Source organism: Dreissena polymorpha, chromosome 2 (genome assembly GCF_020536995.1).
Source record: "Dreissena polymorpha isolate Duluth1 chromosome 2, UMN_Dpol_1.0, whole genome shotgun sequence".
NCBI classification, from domain to species: Eukaryota; Metazoa; Mollusca; class Bivalvia; order Myida; family Dreissenidae; genus Dreissena; species Dreissena polymorpha.
Window position 1 is genome coordinate 49,545,533 of NC_068356.1, and position 22,137 is coordinate 49,567,669.

The 22,137-nt window shown below is 33.4% G+C and overlaps 2 protein-coding genes across 2 annotated transcripts in view; one reads left to right on the forward strand and one right to left on the reverse strand.

The window, feature by feature from the left end:
- Positions 1-22,137, reverse strand: part of LOC127866977 (uncharacterized) — a 344,898-nt gene that overhangs the window by 292,190 nt on the left and 30,571 nt on the right. The gene's annotated exons all lie outside the window — the stretch shown is intronic.
- Positions 1-22,137, forward strand: part of LOC127866975 (uncharacterized) — a 31,307-nt gene that overhangs the window by 8,269 nt on the left and 901 nt on the right. Inside the window, exons 8-17 of the mRNA XM_052407864.1 lie at positions 1,485-1,709; positions 1,827-1,880; positions 2,061-2,123; positions 2,371-2,409; positions 3,063-3,095; positions 5,953-6,572; positions 7,126-7,284; positions 9,925-9,988; positions 21,349-21,441; positions 21,682-21,885. Coding sequence (XP_052263824.1) covers positions 1,485-1,709; positions 1,827-1,880; positions 2,061-2,123; positions 2,371-2,409; positions 3,063-3,095; positions 5,953-6,572; positions 7,126-7,284; positions 9,925-9,988; positions 21,349-21,441; positions 21,682-21,885 — 1,554 coding nt within the window. The remainder of the gene's footprint in view (positions 1-1,484; positions 1,710-1,826; positions 1,881-2,060; positions 2,124-2,370; positions 2,410-3,062; positions 3,096-5,952; positions 6,573-7,125; positions 7,285-9,924; positions 9,989-21,348; positions 21,442-21,681; positions 21,886-22,137) is intronic.

Below are 22,137 nucleotides of genomic sequence, written 5' to 3' on the forward strand. Positions count from 1 at the left end.
ATACATGTACAGTTCTTATCTATCAAGGAATTATCAGAACAGCTAGTAAATGCTAGTTTTATAAAATGTTGCTGTCCTAGTTTAAAATTTTCCGCAAGACCTTCATATTAACAAGGTGTACCTTATTTAATATACAAATCTTTTCGCATTTTAAACGTTTAATTCGTGGTTTTGTGCAATAATGCACACGAGTCAACAAAAATCTATTTAAATTTTAACCTGTTGTTTACCTCCGTTAGGATAAGACAGACAACAATAAACAAAAGCTTGCCATTCAACAATCAACAAGGATCATTTGTACAAAACATTTTAGGATATGCAAGCAAAATCAGTAGATGGAATAACATGTACTTGAGATATGGAGGGGTACATCGAATTATTAACATATGAATGGCTAGCAGTGTATTTTAGGGTCTTAGACAGGTATGTTATCAAGCGTGTTACAGAAGGATACACTAGCAGTGTCGCATTTAAACAATAAACGCTATACATGTTTGATAATAAATCTCCGAGAAGGACAGTGAACCATTATAATATCAAGTGTATATCGCTATAAGTCAAAACGAACTCTCACAAGTTTAATTTTCACCTTTGAAAATAAATTCAGTCTTGTGTCATGTTCAGCAACTAATTAAGGTTCTGCTAAATGCATTGCGAGCTAACTTTTATGTCGTCATCACGTGATAACATAATTTTTTGAAAAACAAACAAACATTATTTTTAAATCGGTCAATCAACCATTGGATCATTCATTCGAGATTATCACCTTTATTATTCAATATAAAAGTTAATTGTGAGTTAGGCAATTTTATTTCTCTAATCACACATTAATTAATAACTTACTGACTAGTAAAGAAATTCAGTGATTCTATACGACATACACATCCACGTAGCATGTATTATACAAACTGAGAACTAAGCTTGCTTGGTTAACATATTTAGCAATCACGAACCCTTTGTTAACTTTGCCATAAAATTTTGTATTCAAAAAATATAACTTGTACCTATAGCATTATGGACAAGCATTTCAATCGCATGTCGTGCCTACAATTGATTTAAATATATATATTATACTATATCTAAATTATATTACACATGATGAATTATATGATATAAATATTGTACCGAACAATAACATTTTTGGTTAAAAAAAAAAAAACAACACACAAGTCTTTTGCATTATCCTTCCCTTGACTCGTACTTACAATATTAAAAAGCACAAGGAAAGACATATAAGCACATTAAGTACGTGTACGGACTGCAGCTTACTTCCCAATGCGTTTAATGATTTTATCAATGTTAAGTTACACTGATTGTCGAGTAAAAATTGTAATATCTAATTTGAGGATCGTGTAAATGGCAATAGTATATATGTATGGAATGCTTTACAACGTTACGAATTGTCTGTCGAAATTGAGCAATTTTCAGTCAATGTAAAACTTTTTGTAATGCATTGGTGTGTTTATGTCATTTCATTATTAAAGACGGAAACGAGATTACCAACTTGAAGAAAAAATGTGTTGAGATTTACATTGAATCGCCAACAATAAGAAGCTGGATGACATTGTGCGCTGATTTTTTTAATGGAAACATTGAACGTGCCTTTCAACCGCTTCAACAGTGTTTACGGACACATGATGAATACAAAAACCTCATCTTAGAAATACGATTAGATGCGGAATACTTCTTTCAGTGCATGAAAGCAGTCAGTAAGTTTTTTACCACTATGCGCGTGCTATACAGAAGCGAATCTTAGTGAAATTAGAAATGCATTTTGTTCGGTGCATATCTAAATTATTACTATAAATACATGAAACCTATTTCAGCTGACAACTTGTATGAGCAAATAAATCTTCAAAAGCAGGAGATTGTACAAAAGGGTTAGTACAGGCACATTTTTTTCCCAATTAGATTTTTAAATGAAATTATTTTCATTTTCATATACATGTATTGCATTTTGGCAACACACAATATAAGGGTTTAATAGCATCATGTCGTTTATCGTATTTATAATTATGATAAAAGATATATAAGCTGTAGTGAACATAATTATTTTACAGAGAGTTCCACGGCAGTTGTACAATGCTATGACTTAACCGATACTGATTCATGGACTTCCAATAGTAAGTGTAGCTTATGTTATTCTGTATCACTGTTCTCACTTTAGGTGAATTGTGGCCTACTACTGTTGCGTTAAGAACGATACATGATTCGGTCCTTTCCAATATAACTTAGAGTGGCGATAGGATTAACTTTTAAATTGACAATTTTATCACAATTTAAGTTTCCATTTCATATCTCCGCATTCATGTTTAACTGCGAATCTGCTTTTAAATGAATCATGTTTAACTGTTGTTCATTTTATTTTAGATGATCAGGAGAGGCAGATTAAATTGGAAATTCTTAGAGGTGGGTTAAGCGTGATTATTCTTTAAGCACATTTATTTATATTTGGACTGCGGGTTGTATTTGATTTATGATCATATAAAGAAAGACAATGGAAAAGTTTTTTAAAAAGATTAGGCAGGTAAACCGGTTGTACAATTATGAACTATACCGCTTTAATTTGTTTTAATATCGATTGACTCTGCTTACATTTCATGAATACACTTCAGTGGCATACTGAATAAGTATGGGCTAGCTTATTCATTGTTCAACTGTTCTTTCTGTTATATTGACATGCGTTTTCTTTTAAATAGTTGTTAGTTATGTACACGTGTGCCTCTATTTTGTGATCATGCAATTTATTAATAGCCCCATCAATTGCCATGATGTTTGATACACTCAATAATACAGTATGTTTCTTAAATACTAAATGGATAAAAGTATGCAATAACACTAGTTTAAATTAAAAAAATAATTAATTGTTTGAATACTTTTTATTTTACAAATGTGTGTTAATATTATTAATAATAGAAAAATACGACAATGTTTGCATGTTTTCATTTGAATAATACATGATACACGAGAACAGAGATTGTGTACTTTAATTGGTATACATAAATGTATTAAGAACACAATTTTTATTTGTTTTTACGAACTTTTCAATACTGATCTTGCAGGCACAAAGCATTTATCATCAGACGATACCATGGGTGCGTATACATTTTGTCACATTATGTGTGCATAAAGATGCACACTATTTTTCATTTTTAGTAGTAGTAGTAGTAGTAGTAGTAGTTGTAGTAGTAGTAGTAGTAGTAGTAGAAGGAGTAGTAGCAGTAGTAGTAGTACTAGTAGTAGTAATAGTAGTGGTAGTAGTAGTAGTAGTCGTAATAGTAGTAGTAATAGTAGTAGAAGTAGTAGTAGTAGTAGTAGTAGTAGTAGAAGTAGTAGTAGTAGTAGTAGTAGTAGTAGTAGTAGTAGTAGTAGTAGTAGTAGTAGTAGTAGTAGTAGTAGTAGTAGTAGTAGTAGTAGCAGTAGTAGTAGTAGTAGTAGTAGTAGTAGTAGTAGTAGTAGTAGTAGTAGTAGTAGTCGTAGAAGTAGTATTAGTAGTTGTAGTAGTACAAGTAGTAGAAGTAATAGTAGTAGTTGAAGTAGTAGTAGTAGAAGAAGAAGTAGTAGTAGTATAAGTAAAAGTAGTAGTAGTAGTAGTAGTAGTAGTAGTAGAAGAAGAAGAAGTAGTAGTAGTTAGAGTAGTAGTAGAAGTAGTAGTTGTAGTAGAAGTAGTAGTAGTAGTAGTAGTAGTAGTAGTAGTAGTAGTAGTTGTAGTAGTAGTAATAGTAGTAGTAGTAGTAGTAGTAGAAGTAGTAGAAGGAGTAGTAGCAGTAGTAGAAGTACTAGTAAAAATAGTAGTGGTAGTAGTAGTAGTCGTAGTAGTAGTAGTAATAGTAGTATAATTAGTAGTAGTAATAGTAGTAGTACTAGTACTAGTAGTAGTAGAAGTAGTAGTAGAAGTAGTAGTAGTAGTAGTAGTAGTAGTAGTTTATAACTTTTATATAATGTATTTTTGGTATAATTAGACATTGGGAACCAAATGTAGCTTCATCTGTATTCATAAAGTGAAGTGTTATTCATGTCTGTAAAGTTTTTGAAATGAACAAACTTTGCATAAAGAAAACTAATACCATTCTTAAATGTTCTTCGATTGAAAACAATATATGTCAACTATGCTTCGTTACTTCAAAATGATGTCAATAATCTGATTTTCCCTGTTTAACCTGTATGTTCATACTAGAGCATGTTACAATCTTGACTATTTTTGGTCTACGTCTGCTTATCAGAAACAAGCCTATAAACGCTCATGTAGTATTGAGATATTTGAGTTTTAATTCATATTATTACAGTTGTGTATGTGCTCTATATATAAATAAACAGGAAACCTAATGTTTTTAACATAATCTATATTTAAACTTCTTGAAATTCAACTGTAACTAGATTATGGGATCCCTAACAATGTGCGTACATAAAGAAAGACAACACTTGGATTGAAGGTGGCGTGCTACATTTTTCAATTTAATTGAATATACACATTTTCCATAACGAGTGATCAACACATCCATGACTTATGTACGTTTTAACTAAAAAGTTTTATGACAAAAACATACACTGTTACAAGGTTGTGGAGCGAACATTTTTTAACATTCCGCAAAACATTGAATAAAACTCGAAAAACATTACCACCATTAGCTATAGACAGAACTTCACAGAGACGTTAAGTGCCATTATATGCACAATAACCGTATAGAATAAAACAAACATGGTTGTATATACAACCACATATTACCATGATACCAACACACCAAACTAAATTTAGGGCACCTAACATTATTATAACCATAAAACAGTTAATGATATGAACTGAACATGTCATTAAATATACACTAACATCCATTATAAACTCATAAGATACCTAAGTAAATACACAAGCATCGATCCTATACAAAAAACATGCTTGAAAAAATTACAGTAAAACAAACAAACATAGCAGTTCACACCCACATACGGTTATAAACACATAACATACAATTATACAAAACAACATACAATGCACCATTATTACAACACAGCATGTCATTATAAAGAAAATGGAGACAGAACATAAAGAGAGAGGGAGAGAGAGAGAGAGTTAGGGAGAGCGAGAGACAGAGAGAGAGAGAGAGAGAGAGAGCGGGGGAGAGAGTATATTATGTAATAAATTAAACTATTATAACAACATCATTTCAATTAAAGATATTTCCAATAAACGAAAAGACGGGTCATAAGAGAGACAGAAGAGAGAGATGACTAAGCAGAAAGAGAGAGATAGAGAGAGACAGACCAGGAGAGAGAGAGGAGAGAGAGAGAGAGAGAGAGAAGAGAGAGAGGAGAGAGAGAGAGAGAGAGAGAGAGAGAGAAGAGAGAGAGTAGAGAGAGACAGACGAGAATAGAGAGAGAGAGAGAGAGAGAGAGAAGAGAGAGAGAGAGAGAGAGAGAAGAGAGAGAGGAGCTCTCTCTTCTCTCTCTCTCTCTCTCTCGCATCTCTCCTCTCTCTTCTCTTCTCTCTGCTCTCTTCATGCTCATCTCTCTCTCTCTCTCTCTCTCTCTCTCTCTCTCTCTCTCTCTCGCTCTCATCTCTCTTAATCTACGCTCTCATCTCTCTCGAGCTATATATGTAATAAATTAAACTATTATAACAACATCATTTCAATTAAAGATATTTCCAATAAAACGAAGACGGTCATAACGTTTCATCGGTGTCCGTTTCATAAGAGCTCTGCTATCACTAACACAGCTTCACCATAGTTTTATCAAAATAAACATCACTTTCCTTATAATCATCATTATTTTATTACATGCATAATAATCATCGTCACCGTCATTATCACAATGAAAATCTTAATCACCACCATCATCAACATAATCATTATAATATATTAATAATGTTGTCTTGTTAAACGTACCAAATCTAAAAAGTATAAAATATTACTTTTCCAAATGCTTGGGCCAATGTAACTGATGTGTGTTTTACAGGTGATACTCCAGCCACACGTGTTTCTAATTCGAAACCTCGATTTCCTTCTGACTTCTGTCTAGCCGATGCGTTCACTGAGTCGGAGAGGAGGAACTGGCTGAAAGCGTGGCTTGCAATTGATATTGCAAAGTCTGGTTTAGAGAAATTCGTTGAGAACGAGGCTTCAACTCTACACGGCAACATATACAATGCTATCTTGTCAAGTGGCGCCGTCAATTGTAAAGGCTGCCACACCGCCAACTTGCTGAAATGTCCTTCGCCAGGAATATGCAATAAACGAGGAGCACAAAGCCAATGCACATCTATGCATGATTCGCCGTTAAAACAACCACGACCATGTCCTGCAAACGTTTGTAATAGAGTCCGAGATGAAATTGCAAACCAACATAAATTTGCCTACCCTTCTTGGAAAAACACATCGGCGAATCATTGGTCATCAAGTCCTTGGCAAATAGCCAAGGCGTATTTTCCTCCTGATGGTTATACTGAAAAAAGTTCGGTACAAGATACGGACTTCAACGGAATCATAAACTTTATGATGAACTGCAAACACTTCGATAACAGGTTTTCGTTTCCCATCGCTCCGGGAAAAACACATCCGCCATGCCTTTTGACAAAGGTAAATATATGGTTGTCATGTTAAATTAAGCTTATTATTAAGACCCCCGAGAATAGCACATTAAACAATGCTACCTTCCGTCTGTGCGTTGGTCCACCTAGTCAAGTTGCTAAGGTTTACTGAAAACAACGGTATTTTTTGTGAATTTGTATATCTTTGCAATGAGGAAACAACCCATGCTTTTGTTTGGTATCGTAAGGCCAATGCGGCTTTAACTCCAGGCGTCTTCTTGGGCAAATGTATTTTTGTAGCACTTCCCTTCTATCAAAAAATATATTTTAGTGTGTAGTAAGCATATGAATACATTAAACACGCGTTATGTGTTTTTTTTAAGTGTTGAAAACGCAGTGTTTTTAAATGAAGTTAAACCACATATATATACTTATCAATTGGACGTATTGATTAATAATCTTGTATAAATTAACGCAATGAATATATATATATTCGAGTATGTTAGCTCATGCTTATTTTGGAATGCATTACTTTAAGCGATTATTTTTACAAAATAGCTCTATTTTCTCAGGCAATACTTTACCTCATATATAATATTTAGGCGCGAGACATTTGCAGAACAGTGCGCCATTCGTCTACGTTCAAGGTTACAGACACAGATCTCCTTGACATTTTCACAACACTGACTAGCCTGCTGACTGATACACAAAGTCTAGCCCACGACGTTGCTGCGCAGGAGGCTGTGAGGAAATTAGCAAAGGTATTGAATAAAAAAAGCTGTGAATACAGTCCGTCTATGTTTGTGCGTTCAATAAACTTTGCAGGTAGCATTATGTAATGGCTACACAGTGATTAATTTAGTATGTTTGCGATTATTTTAGGTTCTTACAGATAAATGTATTATTAATACATACTTCAATACATTTTATCTAAAATTGATCCCTCATATACGGGTTGGAGTGTCTCATTGCAATTTGAATTTTTACAACAACCCGTTTTGCAATAAACCCGTTTCGCAATAAAATCGTCGCACATTTATTTGCAATAATTGTATTGCAAAACGGGTGGAAGTGTCTTATTGCGATTGGAAAATTGTATAAAAACCCGTTTTGCAATAAAATCATCACTCTTGTATTAATTAATTGAAATAAATTTGAAGAGTTAAACGGTAGTTTAAAATGTTGTATTTAAATAAAATTGTTTTAAATAAATAGACAAAAGTGTGAGTTTACAATAAAAATTAAAATGCATGGAAGGTGGTGAATTTCGAGATTTAATACGATAAAACAACACAGAATATGTATCCAAAGTGATTTTAAACAATTTAGTACTAAAGTTAAGATACTGCTTTAATGCAATACTTTATGGAAAACGTGTTGAAATGTCTTATTCCAATGTGAATTTTGTGTAACAACCCGTTTCGCAATAAAATCATCACATATATACTAATTGTTTCATATTGATTTGAAACGGTATAAAGGAAGATTCGAATGTCGTCTCTAAGATAAATATGATAAAATAAGGCTGAATGTATATATGATGTGATGTTCATCAATTTGGAAATTCAATAAAGAATACACAGAAGTGTATAATTTTATAACAAAACGGGTTGCAGTGTCATATTGCAAAGTGCATTTTTTTATAACAACTCGCTGTGCACTAAACTCGTTTTGCAATAAGCTCATTACACATGCACTTATTGATTTAAATTGATTTGAAACGCTGAAAAGAATTATTCTAATGTCGTATTTAGGGTGTTCTTTAAGACAGTAGTCTTCAAACTTTCATGATTAAGCACATTTAACCCAGAAATCCACTAATGTTATTGCAAAACGGGTTGCAGTGTCTTATTGCCATGTAAAAAAAGAACTAACAGCCCGTTTGGCAATAAACTCGTTTTGCACTGATTCATCACACATGTACTTATTGATTGGACACGTTTCGAACAAAGTCTCAAATGTTGTGTAAAAGGATTTGATTTTCCAAAATAAGACAGAGGTGTAAGATTCGATCAACAAATAAAAGGCAGTTATAGTGATCAATGTCATAGTAATTGTGATACAACAACACAACATTGGTATAAATAGGGATTTCAACCAATGAAATACTCAATTGAAGAAAACCTAGAAATGCGATAATTTTATTGCAAAACGGGTTAGAGTGCCTTATTGCAATTTGATATTTGAATATCAACCCGTTTTGAAATAAACCCGATTTGCAAAACATTTATTGCAAAACGGGATGGCGTGTCTTATTGCAATTATAAATTTTCATTACAACCCGGTCTGCAATAAATCCGTTTTGCAATAAAAAACGTACACTTGTCTTAATTAATTCAAATTAACTGGAAGCATTAAAATGAAAATGTGAAATCTCGTATTGAAATAATAGTATTTCCAAATATAGACAATACATATCAACCAATTTGGATCTTAAGTAAAGATTATGTGTAGCTAACCGTTTCTCAATAAAATCATCACAGTGATTTTTTTACCTGCGAGTCCCGAGTCCTGGACTCACAAAAATCAGTGAGGATGGAAAGTTTCAAATTATGTGAGTCCCAATGATGCATGGAGATTTCTTACAAAATTTAATGTTGAAAATTGCAGAATATCTCAATAATAATAATCAGTATGCGGGTTTGCAACAGCTTTATGTGTAAAGAAGCCAGTTTTACAAATTTCTGAAACAGGTTACTTGAATGTTTAATTTTTTTTTTTGGACTTGTTCTTAAAATTTTTGGACTAGTACATTTGCAAGTCATCGAGTCCCAGGACTCGTTTATGGCAGTTTGTAAAAAAATCACTGCATATATATACTAATTGTTTCACATTGATTAGAAACGGTATGACTGAAGTTTCAAATGTCGTCCACAAGGAAAATTTGAAAAAAACAACAAATGATGTATATATGAAGCGATTTTCACCTATTTTGTAATTAAGTTAAGAAAACCCACACGGGCACAATTTTATTGCAAAAAGGGTTTATTGCAAAAACGGGTTGTAATACAAATTGCACATTGCAATAACACACTCCATCCCAAATAAAAATGCGATGATTTTATTGCAAAACGGGTTTATTGCAAAACGAGTGTGTGTAAAAAATCAAATTGCAATAATACACTCAAACCCGTTTTGCAATAAATTTTGTTCAAAACGGATTTATTTCACAACGGGTCAGAGCATAAAGTTGTTTACTGGTAAACGACGTAGTTCATTCGTCGATTGCTACTTGTGATATAACTTTATAGTTGAAGAGTGACCTAACAACGCGATTTACATAAAGTATGCGTTAGCTTAATTAAGTTGTATACATATAGAACATATGTATCAATATTTATGGAACATAATATATTAAAAATTCTATTTATTCAGAACACAAATTATTTTTTTCTGTCTAGCTACAATCCAACGTTCAGACGCTTACAACGGGGGAAATTATTAACTACGAGAACATTTGTAAAGGTATGAATGGCTTCAGATTGCACTGTAAGTCGGCATATAATAGAATCAAAGTCATATTTTATAACATTCTTTAAAACTTGATCATCTTTCACAATATTAATTGCATCTTAAACAGCAATCCATTTATGTAAATGGTAATATGACCGTCCATTTGTAACATTTTCGCGATGAGCGCGTCGATTAACGATATCGTATGCTAAGTTTATATAGCTAGGCAAAGTACAAAACAACAGTACTACATACAATTCGAGTTCAGCGCGAATTTAGTATGAATTATATATACATTGCTATAAAACCTAGGTATTGTCAATGATCAAATTGTATAAACGAGATCAGAACTGCTCAGGTTCAGATTTCATTAGAATCAATTATCAATAATAAATATTCATATTGAGATTAAGAGTCAAGACCTGTTCTTATCGATAATTTACACATTGCGTTTATCATAAATAAAGTATATTACGTTTCCGCTCAGCTATGTATGTTCGTCTTAATCTAAAAAATATAAGATAAACGTTCCAGTGGCTTAAATGAATCATTAATACATACAAGTTTCATCTATCTCATTAAACTCATTTTCAGTTTGTCGCTACATTAGTATCCGATGACTTCACGTAATAGGTCGGATTCAGATACATCGAGTTTTGCTAGAAAACTATATCAAATATTTTATGTGTATAAATATATAGTGTGTTCCCTTTAGAATTTCGGCAAAGTTTTATGGCAAACTACAATTACACATCTAGCCATGTGCCTCTTCAAACCTGGAGCATAGTCTTGACAAGCAAATAGCAGATATATACGCAACACCCAACATGCACTGAATTTAAACTGAAAAAGATGGGAAACACGTAAAAAAGCATTCTCCTAGCAGAGTTGTCTTTCGTGCCTCAACATACATCTCTGCAACATAGGGACCCAGTACAGTGTTATGATTGCATAAAAAACTATTCTAAAAAAACATATATGATATATAATATATAGACAAGGGGTTCAACGTGCCAAATAGGCAGAATGTCACAAATTGAACAAAAGAGCAAATTATTAAGTCATTATCTTTTTTAAATTTATAAACCTATGTATAAAATTGTAGCTAAATATCATCTTGAAACGTTGGTCATACAAGAAATCGCATCATTTCAACCGTTTAAGAATAACATATTGGCACATCGAACCGAATCGACAGTTTTCGCTAGGTAGGACAAAACCCGCACTCCGATCTAACCATAGCCCGTCGTGTAAATGCGCACTTACAAACAATACTATCACAAATTATCGCTTTACATTGATGAAAAAGAGTTATATAAACAAGTTTTCCTCAAAAACTTATTCCAAAAGTTTATAGTTTCTTTGCATCAACTGTTTTAACCTTTTTTTTCTTGAAAACGAAAGTCACCATTCATTTCCGCTGCTAGAGTCACGTGATCAATTTTGCAACGAGAAATTTCACTGGTTCATGCCTGGCTACCGGCGCACAATAATCTACTGAACAATATTGAAGACAGTGGCTTGGGGGCCTTCATAGGTGATATACGCGTACGACAACAACATGTTCTGATGATACGGCTCTCCTTGCAAACACACAGGAAGAACTCCAGGCCATGCTAGATATTGTTGAGTACAACGCCAAGCGAGAACTTGTTAAGATAAACCCGGATAAGTCAGAGCTTCTCACACTGAAATGCAAGCAACCAATACAAGTTACATTTGTCAAGCATCTCGGAGTTGACCGCACTAAGAACACAGTTGACCCGGATGTTAGACTCAAGATAGGACAGCGAAAAGTAAATGCAGAACTAGAGCCAGAACTTCATGCCAGAAGAGGACTATCGCCAAAGGTATATTTGCATGTCTGAAAAATGCACGTCATCCCGCGGTCCTATATGGATTAGCATTACAGGTGCTTTCATCCATAAATTGCAGGAAACTAGAGGTGTTTGAAAGAAAGATACTTCGACATCTACAGGGCTCGCCAGAGGGATCATCGAACGAAGCTGTTTATACCCTGGTAGGGGCCGAACCCGGGGACCTGGTCATTGAGAGAAATCGCACTTTTCTTGAACATTGCACGTTTACCATGATCAGTTGAACATCAAGTTTTGAAGCGCCAACTGGCAATGTCAAATCCAGATCGTTACTCATTTTCAACAATCATACGTGAGATCCTGCACAAACAACATACTACTAGGAGAGCACCTGGAAGGAGGAACTATCAACACAATCTACTTCAAAGTACATACAGGTACAATCTGCACCTATTGGACATCCACAAAATCTTTGGGCATCGACCGATCCAAAACCACATGAGGTCCGGAGATCCGAAATCAAAGCCCGGCTCCTTACAGGAACATATATCCTGCAAAGTAGTACAGCCCGGTTCAATCGGAACGAGGTATATGCTACATGCAAGCTGTTCAACATGGGTGACGAAACCAGGGAGCATCTTCTACTGACGTGCAAGGCTCATACAGAGATACGAACCGAGGGAATGAACATGCTGCAATATATTATTGGGAGACAGGTGTTTGCTGCCATTCGTTGTAATGGGGACCTACTCATACATACTATATTAGACATATGTGTCACTACAGCAACACATCAACATGTCGAGAAAGCAGAGGACTGATGTCGAGAGATGGTCACAGATCTACTGCGAGCGAATCATTTCATCTCGAACAGGCCTATTTTCTATAGCATTATAGTGGGTATCTAAATTATGTATCTCCTTTCATAAATGGTCCTCATTATACTTTGGGGGTTTTGCATGACCAAGCAAGCCAAAAATTACATGAACTGACACTAAATTTTGAAAAAAAGTGCAATCTAATTGATGTGCATGAAAACTGTATATAGTTTGTGTTCTAGGACTGTGTTTTGTTGAATAATATTGACTCAAGCTGTCCTCAAGAAGACTTCTACTTAGACGATTGATTCGATGCGAACAGATACAGCCCCCAGACAACATCAACACCATGTAGTTGCTTATTCAGGAAGCTGTAATAATAAAACGGCAAAAGTAACGAACAACAACAACAAGAAACGAATGCAAACAAAATCGCATTTTCTGTGAAAATAAAATAAAAAGTTAAAATAATTTTAAATAAAAACCAAAGTATTGCATTTGACACAGCGTTGTGTTATTAGGATCATCCGGAACTGGTAAAAGCCATGCTATGAAAGAAATATGTAAGGAACTTAGTGAAAAGGGTAAAAAAAATGCAACTGACGTGCAGTACTGGAATAGCTTGTACTGTGTATTCCGCCCATTTAAATCCATTAACAGTGAAATTCACTGGAATAGATGAAGGAAAACATGACTCCACGGATATTGCATCAGTATTAAAGAACAGTGCTTAATATGATAACATTGTAAGTGAAATAATAGAAACTGACGTTTTAATCGTTGGTGAGAGCTCAATGATAAGTAAACGTACATTTGAGTCAACACAAATGTTTGTAGCATTAAAAATCCTGATAAAATCATTGGAGTAATCCAGGTGATATTCAGTGGTGCTTTTTCAGTTGCAACCAGTACCTAATAAAAGGTACAGTGATGATGGCCGTTATTGTTTTATAAGTGATCACTTTGAATCGGCATTTCCTCGTGTAGTGACATTTAGTGAAAATGTACGTCAAAATGATGAACTTTTTGTTTCATTAAAAGTCATTTCCGATATTTATCAAGGTGAATTTTCAGAGTGTGTTAACACTTTTATGAACAGTGCCAGTAAACCATAACCAGAAGTTTGCGATAGTGTGAAATTATTTTCATGTTGACATGTATGAAAGGATTCGTTAAATAAATTCAGACGGAGACATGTATGACTTCAAAGCTAAAGATTCTGGGATTTGCCCAGAATTAACAGATTTGACTGATCCTATGACATTACGGTTGAAGGTTGGATGCCCTGTTATTTTACTGCGTAAATACGGTGATTATCTTGTAAATGGTTTAACGGGAACTTTGAGATCTGCTTCTGAAACACAGCTAGAAGTATACATCCCAACTCTACAAAAGAGCCATATCTTACATAAAAAGTCATTTACAGGTAAAAATAACTTGTCATGTTTTGCTATATAATATTTATGATGTAATTAGGCCACATGTTTGTAATACTTAATGTTACAGTTTTTCATAATACTTAAACCAATAAAATGCAAGCATTTCAGGAAAAACAAATATTTCATTTTCATACGATTTACGATTTGCTACCCGTGTTTTAAATTTATTAGAAATATAATAATTGACCAATTACATATACTTAATAATAAAATGTGTCATTGTTAGTAAAATTAATTAGTAGGTTTGGTAAATTTTAACAAATTTTTTATTTATTTTACAGTGTTTGACCCAAAAACAAAGACAGGCACTGCAAGCAGACTTAAGTTTCCGGTAAAGCTAGCACATACCCTTACAATCCAAAAAGCACAGAGAATGACACTACGTTGATAAATATATTAAAAACAGTAAATACAGTTTCATGTTATCTGTTACCATCATGTAACATGATAACATTATCAACAGGGGCATATGAATTAAAATAAAAGTAATATAAAATTGTTATGGCCTTTTTTAAATTGAGTTATTAAATTATGAGTAAAACTAGATGCAACTACATGTATTGCAATTGTTAGCAATTTAATAAGTTAGCTAAGAAATAATCGACGGATAACCGTTGGTTATTGCGGTAATAACCAACAGTATGGAGATCCGATGCGTAGGAATTAAACCGCGAGGGCTTAAAATAGTATGCAATTAATATCATAATATAAGATATGATAACAAGCATAGGAACGACATACCGTTGGTTATTACCACAATAACCAACGCTTACACGTCGAATATTTCGATTCTTACGCGATTTAGTAAATAAGTTTTCCGCGATGTAAAGGTTATAAATGAGCATTATATTAACCGAACGTCTTCCACTTTTCCGCGAAAACGTGACGTCACCACAACAATGGCAATCAAATGACGTCGTCTTCATTCAGAAACAGTGCGCGGACAATCAAAGTGACGTCATACTTATCTCCGTTGGTTTATCGGGGTAATAACCCACGGTAATTTTCCCTCTTTATAGATAGGAAACAATTTACGTGCCGTTGTAGAATAATATATAATCAACAGTGGAATAATTGTTTTAACAGTAGAATAACGATATTATGTTATGCTTTTTTATGTTAATGTTTCAGGGTTGAAGTAGACTGTTATGATATATTCAAGCCAGGTCAGCTTAAAGTTGTAATTTCTAGAGTTCAATCTGATTTATTACGTGTCATAATTGTTCACACTCGGCATATCTTCAGCCCACCTGTTGCTATAAGAAGATATTGAATATGAAAAGCCTGGAAACAGTTAAAGATTTAAGCTGCTGTAGATTGGAAAGGTATCTATGTATTAAAGCATTATTGGTACATGTATTACCACCAATAGATGTTTCTCTTATTAAATTTTAAGCGCAACAAGGAAATACATCATACTCATTATATGGAACTGCCAATAACTTTTAATAGCAATGTTGTTGTCAATTTCATGTAATGTTGGTGGTGACTTGAAATTTCACACAATGTTAGCCATGTCATTCAGATCAAAGTTTGTGCAGATCATTTAGAATTACTTCTGCAATGCCAAAAATTGTTTTAAGACCTGTATTTCTGACTGAATGAAATTGCCACTTTCAGATTTCGTTTCTACAAATTGCATACAAAATCACTGTAGCCATTCTTCCAGTCCCGTGTAATTCAGTAATTCATCTGTATAACTGTCTTGTCAATAATAGCACATCCACAATCTGTACCCTTCTTGCTAACCTATATAATTCAATAATGAAATACAGTCCAACCTGTGTTAGTGGTCACCTCTATTAAGCAGTTACAATCGTATTACCGTAAATTCACTGAAAGTAGAACTAGAAGAAGGTCTTTTTCGTAATGGCTGCTTTATATCCAAACGGTATGGTTTATATTTCATTTGGTATTACCAGCATTAGAGTTTTTAGACGCAACATTTTGTCCAACAAGACTAGTGTTAACAGTTCTCTGGTATTGTAAGGCACTATGATTGGTATTTTCTCCGTGGTATGTTGACCTTCGCTCGTTGAAAAATGGGCTTCTTGATAAATGATTATGTGGCTTTTCTCCTTAGCAAATATGCATGAATGTTCGGTTAGCTTGAGCAGAACAGACCAAATAGCTCGGATGCCTAGACACCATTGGTAATGAAATACGCAAACGGGAATCGAAAACCATTCAAAAAGAAGTTGGAGAGCGTATTTTTTCCTTATTTCTTTCATTTGACCCTTGCTTCAGGGCATAGCAGGATTCTCCCTCATTTCCATAATCCTTGACCCTAGAGATTCATACAATCTACAATCACATGTGTATCAATTTATATGTCTCTCTGTTTTTCCATTTCATCAAATATTATCCCCCATATTTCTCCCCCTCTGGTATATTCTGTCTATTTGCGCCAGTAAACATCCGCCGGAAAACATCATAATCAAATCCTGGTTTTTGTTTTTAGTTAAAGTTTTGTACACAAGTAGCAACGCTTTAGAAGGCAGGACTAATAACTTGCTTGAATATAACCGTACACAGCAATTCTAATGTACATTTGGAGACATACACCTACACATCTTTTGGACCATCTTCGTCCTATAGGGTGTCTTCAAACATTTGTGCTTAATCAACCAGTAATTCAATCGTACTTTCATCTGCATCTGGGAAGAGCGATCTAACTTGGTTAAAAATGGTTCAGGAACAGGAATGTTTTGTACAGGCTCATTTTCCTTATTACCAAATTGTTAAATTTTCATTTTTTGACAATCTACACGACACAACACGACTAGTTTAGGTAACCATTTTTGCACAAATGAATGACTTTACTGAACTTACTTCTTGTTCACCAGGTCTTTTCCATAAGTCTATAGTGTGGTATCTACTGACAATAATTGATTTTGTCACCTGTAGGCCACTACAAAGTGTGATTATGTCTACAGCATCAACTTGTTTCACACCTGTAACACTTAAGTGAAATGTTTTTTCTATATAAATGTTAGACAAGTCTATAATTGTTCTGCAATTTTAAATTGACATGTGTTGTTATTTTGAAATATTTTTGTTCTTGTTACATTGTGGCAATTGATCATCTTTCCACTTTCTGATTCACAAATCCTTTTTTTTTCTAATAATTTTCTGACACGGATTTACTTTTATCTCACCAGATAATATCAGAAACAGAGGATATTGCATCAATAGGATTAATGCAGACACATTTTAAAATGTTTTGAACGATGTTCCAACCTTTCTTCTCACATTTTTACACCAGGAGTCAAAGTTTTTACATGTTCTATGAACATGATAGCGCCAGGTATTGGGTACTCTTTTCTTGATACAACACACTCAAATTCAAATGTCTCATATAGTTTTTTTATCTCCACTTTTCCCAAACTTTTTTGAGACATTCTGGGCAAAATTCTAGTAAAAAAGAGAAAATTCAAATTATTAGCTCTTCTTTAATCATATATACATGTATGTGCATGTATACCTAATGTCATTAGTTATGACATTTGCTGAGTTGAAAATGAAGCATGAATGTATATATAGCCTACAACTGAGGGTTATATAATTTTAAAGAAGGCAATGTTCTACTTTTCACCCTCAGTAATTTACAAAATATAAAACAAATATGTTACATTGCAATTTATTTTTACAATCATTTTAATTAAACGCAAGATGTAGTGTTGACAGAGCATTGATTTTACTGTGTCTTAATTTTGAAAGCTGTATTCATTACTCCAATTTTTTTTTCTATAGAAATGAACAGAATTCCCCCCAAGAAATACACTTACATAATGTTTTAACAAAACATTGACCCTAATTGCATACCAGCACTAGATTACTTTAACTCACGGTAGTTAATCTTTCAATCAAAGTGTAAAAACTGATAGTTTATAATCATCATTATTATGATAAAGCTTATAAACTATCAGTTTTTACACTTTAATAAAACGCAATTTAGACATCTTATTAAGATCAGTTTTCATCAGAACACATTATGAAAAAATATGAATTTGTTCAAAATTACTTACTGGTGCTATGAAAATTTAAACATTGTAATGTAGATAATTACCAGATCATCAATAATTATATTTTAGCCAATGAGTCTTTAGTGTCTAATTAATAATAGTTTGTTTTACATACATTTCAGTAATAGACATGAGCATATGCTAGTGGCGGCTACAGATACAAGTTTTCAAGCAGATACAACAAGCACTACAGATAGCTATGAAATGGATCTTGATGATGATTTTAATGACATTTTGGCATCTTTTGACAGTGACGAACAAGAGGTTCTACTGTTTGATATCAATGATAACTTTGACATGATGAAAATGATGAAATGAAGGTATTTCTTTCAAAAACCCATTTGGTGCAGTACAACCAAAGTGCATTTTAATCAAATCACAACTTGACCCTGCAGACCCCAGACTTTTATTAAGATGATATCTTTTAAAATGTCAAATGTCGTGTCAAAAGTACTAGGTATAGATGATACTTAACCAATTGATAAGAGTGTCCTTAATAAATTTTATAACAAATTGTATGAGCACAATGTTTGTTTACAATATTTCGACTGCATCACTTTGTTTAACATCGGAACTCAAAATGTATTTGAAGATGTTTGACGATATATGATAATTTGTTTTGGAACAAAGAGTTCAGTTGATAAAAGAAAGTAGTATGAATATTTATAAAAAGAACGGTTACAGATGCAGGATACTTTAGGGCAAAGCTCGGAAAAAAGTATTTCAGGTTTTGAAATATAATATGATCTCGAATAGTAAAGCACCAAAAACAACATTCAAGGAAGCTAGACATAAACTACCTATGCTTAACTCATTTATGGAAGAAGAACCCTTATTTACAACAAATGACATCTGACCCCGACTGAAAGGAAACAAAATAAAATGCATGGACTTACTAATGTAACAGATGTCATGTTTAATTTGTTTTTGAATATAACTGAGTTGTGTTCGACAAAATTTGTGAATAAAAATGTAACCAAATATAAAAAAAACAATGTATAATAATTGTTTGGAGCACCTACTTTGTAAAACGAATGTATATGAGCAGGTTTCGCATATGGTTATTCAAACATTGAAAGGAGACACCACTGAAGAATTTATTTTCTTTCAGTCAGGAACATGTGATAATCTCAGAAATTGAAGATACTTTGGTTATTACCTTGCACAGATTTGTACTATGTATAATGAACTTGTTACACAATACTTTCTAGTTTTATTTGCTCAGTTTTGCTGAGATGGTAAAGGTGTTTTTAATATTTCAAAAACAATGGCTGATAGGAAGCAAATAAAAGTTTCGAAATCTTCTAAAAAATCAAAAATACACACTGAAAAAACTACACTATCATAGGAACAAATGGATGCCACTGTACAATCACCCAAGATGCCTGTCCGACCAGATTCAGAGCATGAACCCCAACCTGGACATCACATTCGAAACGTAATCTTTTTGAAAAGCGTCAAAGTGCAGATGGACAAGTTTGGATACAGTGTGATTCGTGTAATTATTGGTTATACAGAAAATGTGCAGGTTTGCAAAATGCAAGAAAATGAAAGAAATATTTAAAGGATTGACCTGAATGGAACTGCACAGATTGTGAATAATTAACATCATTTTGATGGCTCATTTAATTCATCCAAAATCAGTTTAAGAAAAGAGAACAATCCATATAATTGAACAACAATGTTGAAAATAAAGAAAACACTGAGCTACTTTCGTATTTAATGACAATTTTCAGTACTTTTATTGTCAAACATTGATAGACAGACTCTTGTTTACCAATTTACAAGCATTGTCCTTTCAATCAGGAATAATTAAAGTGAAGAAATGGATAAAAAATATCTCCGACGTAACAACAAAAACACTTTTTCATAATTTTTCGCCACACCAAAACGTGCTCTTGAACCCGGCTTAGCAGTGAATTACACTGACAAACCCAGGCATAGAATCGTCAAATCAATGAGGGGTTTACATCCGGAGTCGGTTAGTAACCACGTGACTTGGACAACAAAAACGACCCTTTGACAAATGGCGACCGCTGATTACTTTAACGGAATGGATGTAAATAAATAAAAAATACTTACTAATTTCGATTGCATTGGAATTATTTTTTAGGTGTTAGTTGTTTATTTAACTATTTTTCATCAATGTAAAGCGATAAATTGTGATAGTATTGCTTGTAAGTACGCGTTTACACGAAGGGTTATGGTTGGATCGGAGTGCGGGGTTTTGTCCTACCAAGCGAAGACTGTCGATTTGGATCGATGTGCCAGTTTGATATTCTTTAACGGTTGAAATGATGCCATTTTTATGGCCAACGTTTGCAGATTATATTCAGCTACACTTTTATATAAATAAAAAACGATAATGACTTTATAATTTGCACTTTTGTTTAATTTGTGACAGTCTGCCTATTTAACATGTTAAACCTCTTGTCTATATATTATATATCATATATGATTTTTTTTCTAGAATTGTTTTTGTTGTTTATGCGATCCCAACACTGTGAAAGGTCCCTATGGATTTTCCAAAATTGGTTTTTAGACACCAAACTTTACATATATACGCACATCAACGCTGTAACATTATTATTATATTACTCAGGATTAGAACAAGGTACCTACATGTAAGCATAATAAAGAAATAAATTGCTACCGTTTAAAAGAACAAAATGAAGATTTGCGTTGTCGCACTGACACTGCTTTTGAAAGTTGCTAAAGGTGTGTATAAATTTTCTTATAATTAATGGAAATTATAGAGTGCAATCCAAATAGCAGTAACAATACTTGAAATTTGTACGTTTTTATGAAATTTTAAAGTCACTGTGTTCTGAGAAGTCGTACTACAGTGTGCATTTACTCTGTATTTCACGCGCTCTTATCAAGAACACTTAAACTTCAAATGGGCCATTTGTATATAAGATCGGGAACAATCGAGTCATTGTTTGATATCATGGCTTATATTAAACGAGATAACGAATTGTGTTAAGAAGCCTGCCTTCGGCTGTATTATCACAACGATTTTTTTTTATGGGTTTCATATGTTCCTATAACTTCCATTTAATATGAAATATAAACAATATTGTATCGGAAAGCTATGTATTGTAATGCTGCAGCGCGATACTTTTTTATTTTCGGAATAAGTTGTTTTTTTATAAAAAATATATTTATATAAATAAGTAAAGATTAAAATGCATCAATCAACATGATTATGACGAGATAACATCACGTCTTTAAACCTATATTCATATTTTTGTGTTTGTATTGGAAACATAGGGCACGGTGCCGACGTTGAATGGTTCAACTTTGATGGAGAGTTGATATTTAACAAAATTGCACAAGATCTAAGTCTATACGATGCAGATGAAGGTATTCGAATAGTGTGTGTATATGTTAACACTAGTACACTGTATAATATCAATCTTCTCTCGTCATGTTCGTTGTGTTTGTTCATCATAAATATTGGAAATTAACTTCAAAATTCAGTTTTCTGAATTTACATTTAAAGTGAGAAATAATTGCCATAAAGCTAGCTTGTTTGAATGGTTGCGTATAATATTGTGAATAAAATGCCAAAAACATGGATCTCCAATGTGATTTATCTTACAGAGGAGTTAGTGCTTAACATGAACAATGTATCCATGGTGAGGAGACCTCAGTGGAATGCCCACTCCTCCAAAGAGGATGCACAATATATGACGATGCCAGTGAGCCACGTGTTCATACACCATACGATGATGAATGAGTGCTTCTCGCAAATAGAATGCATCAAAGAGATGCGCAAAATACAACATATTCATCAGGATATAAATGGTAATTGTTCCTGCTATATCATATGATCTCATTTACTCATATGCTATTCCCAAACTGCCTGCTATGGGTGCTCAGAACAATATAGTGATGCCCCTGTGTATGTACGTACTTATGTATTTAATACGCATGTTTGTCAGTATGTTCGGATTGTTGTCAAAACATTGATCTAGCTTGATAGTGTTTCACGTATTAAGGCTTAAAACATAAACATTATGAGAGTCAGTCGTCATGTGGATGGCAAAGTGCCACGCT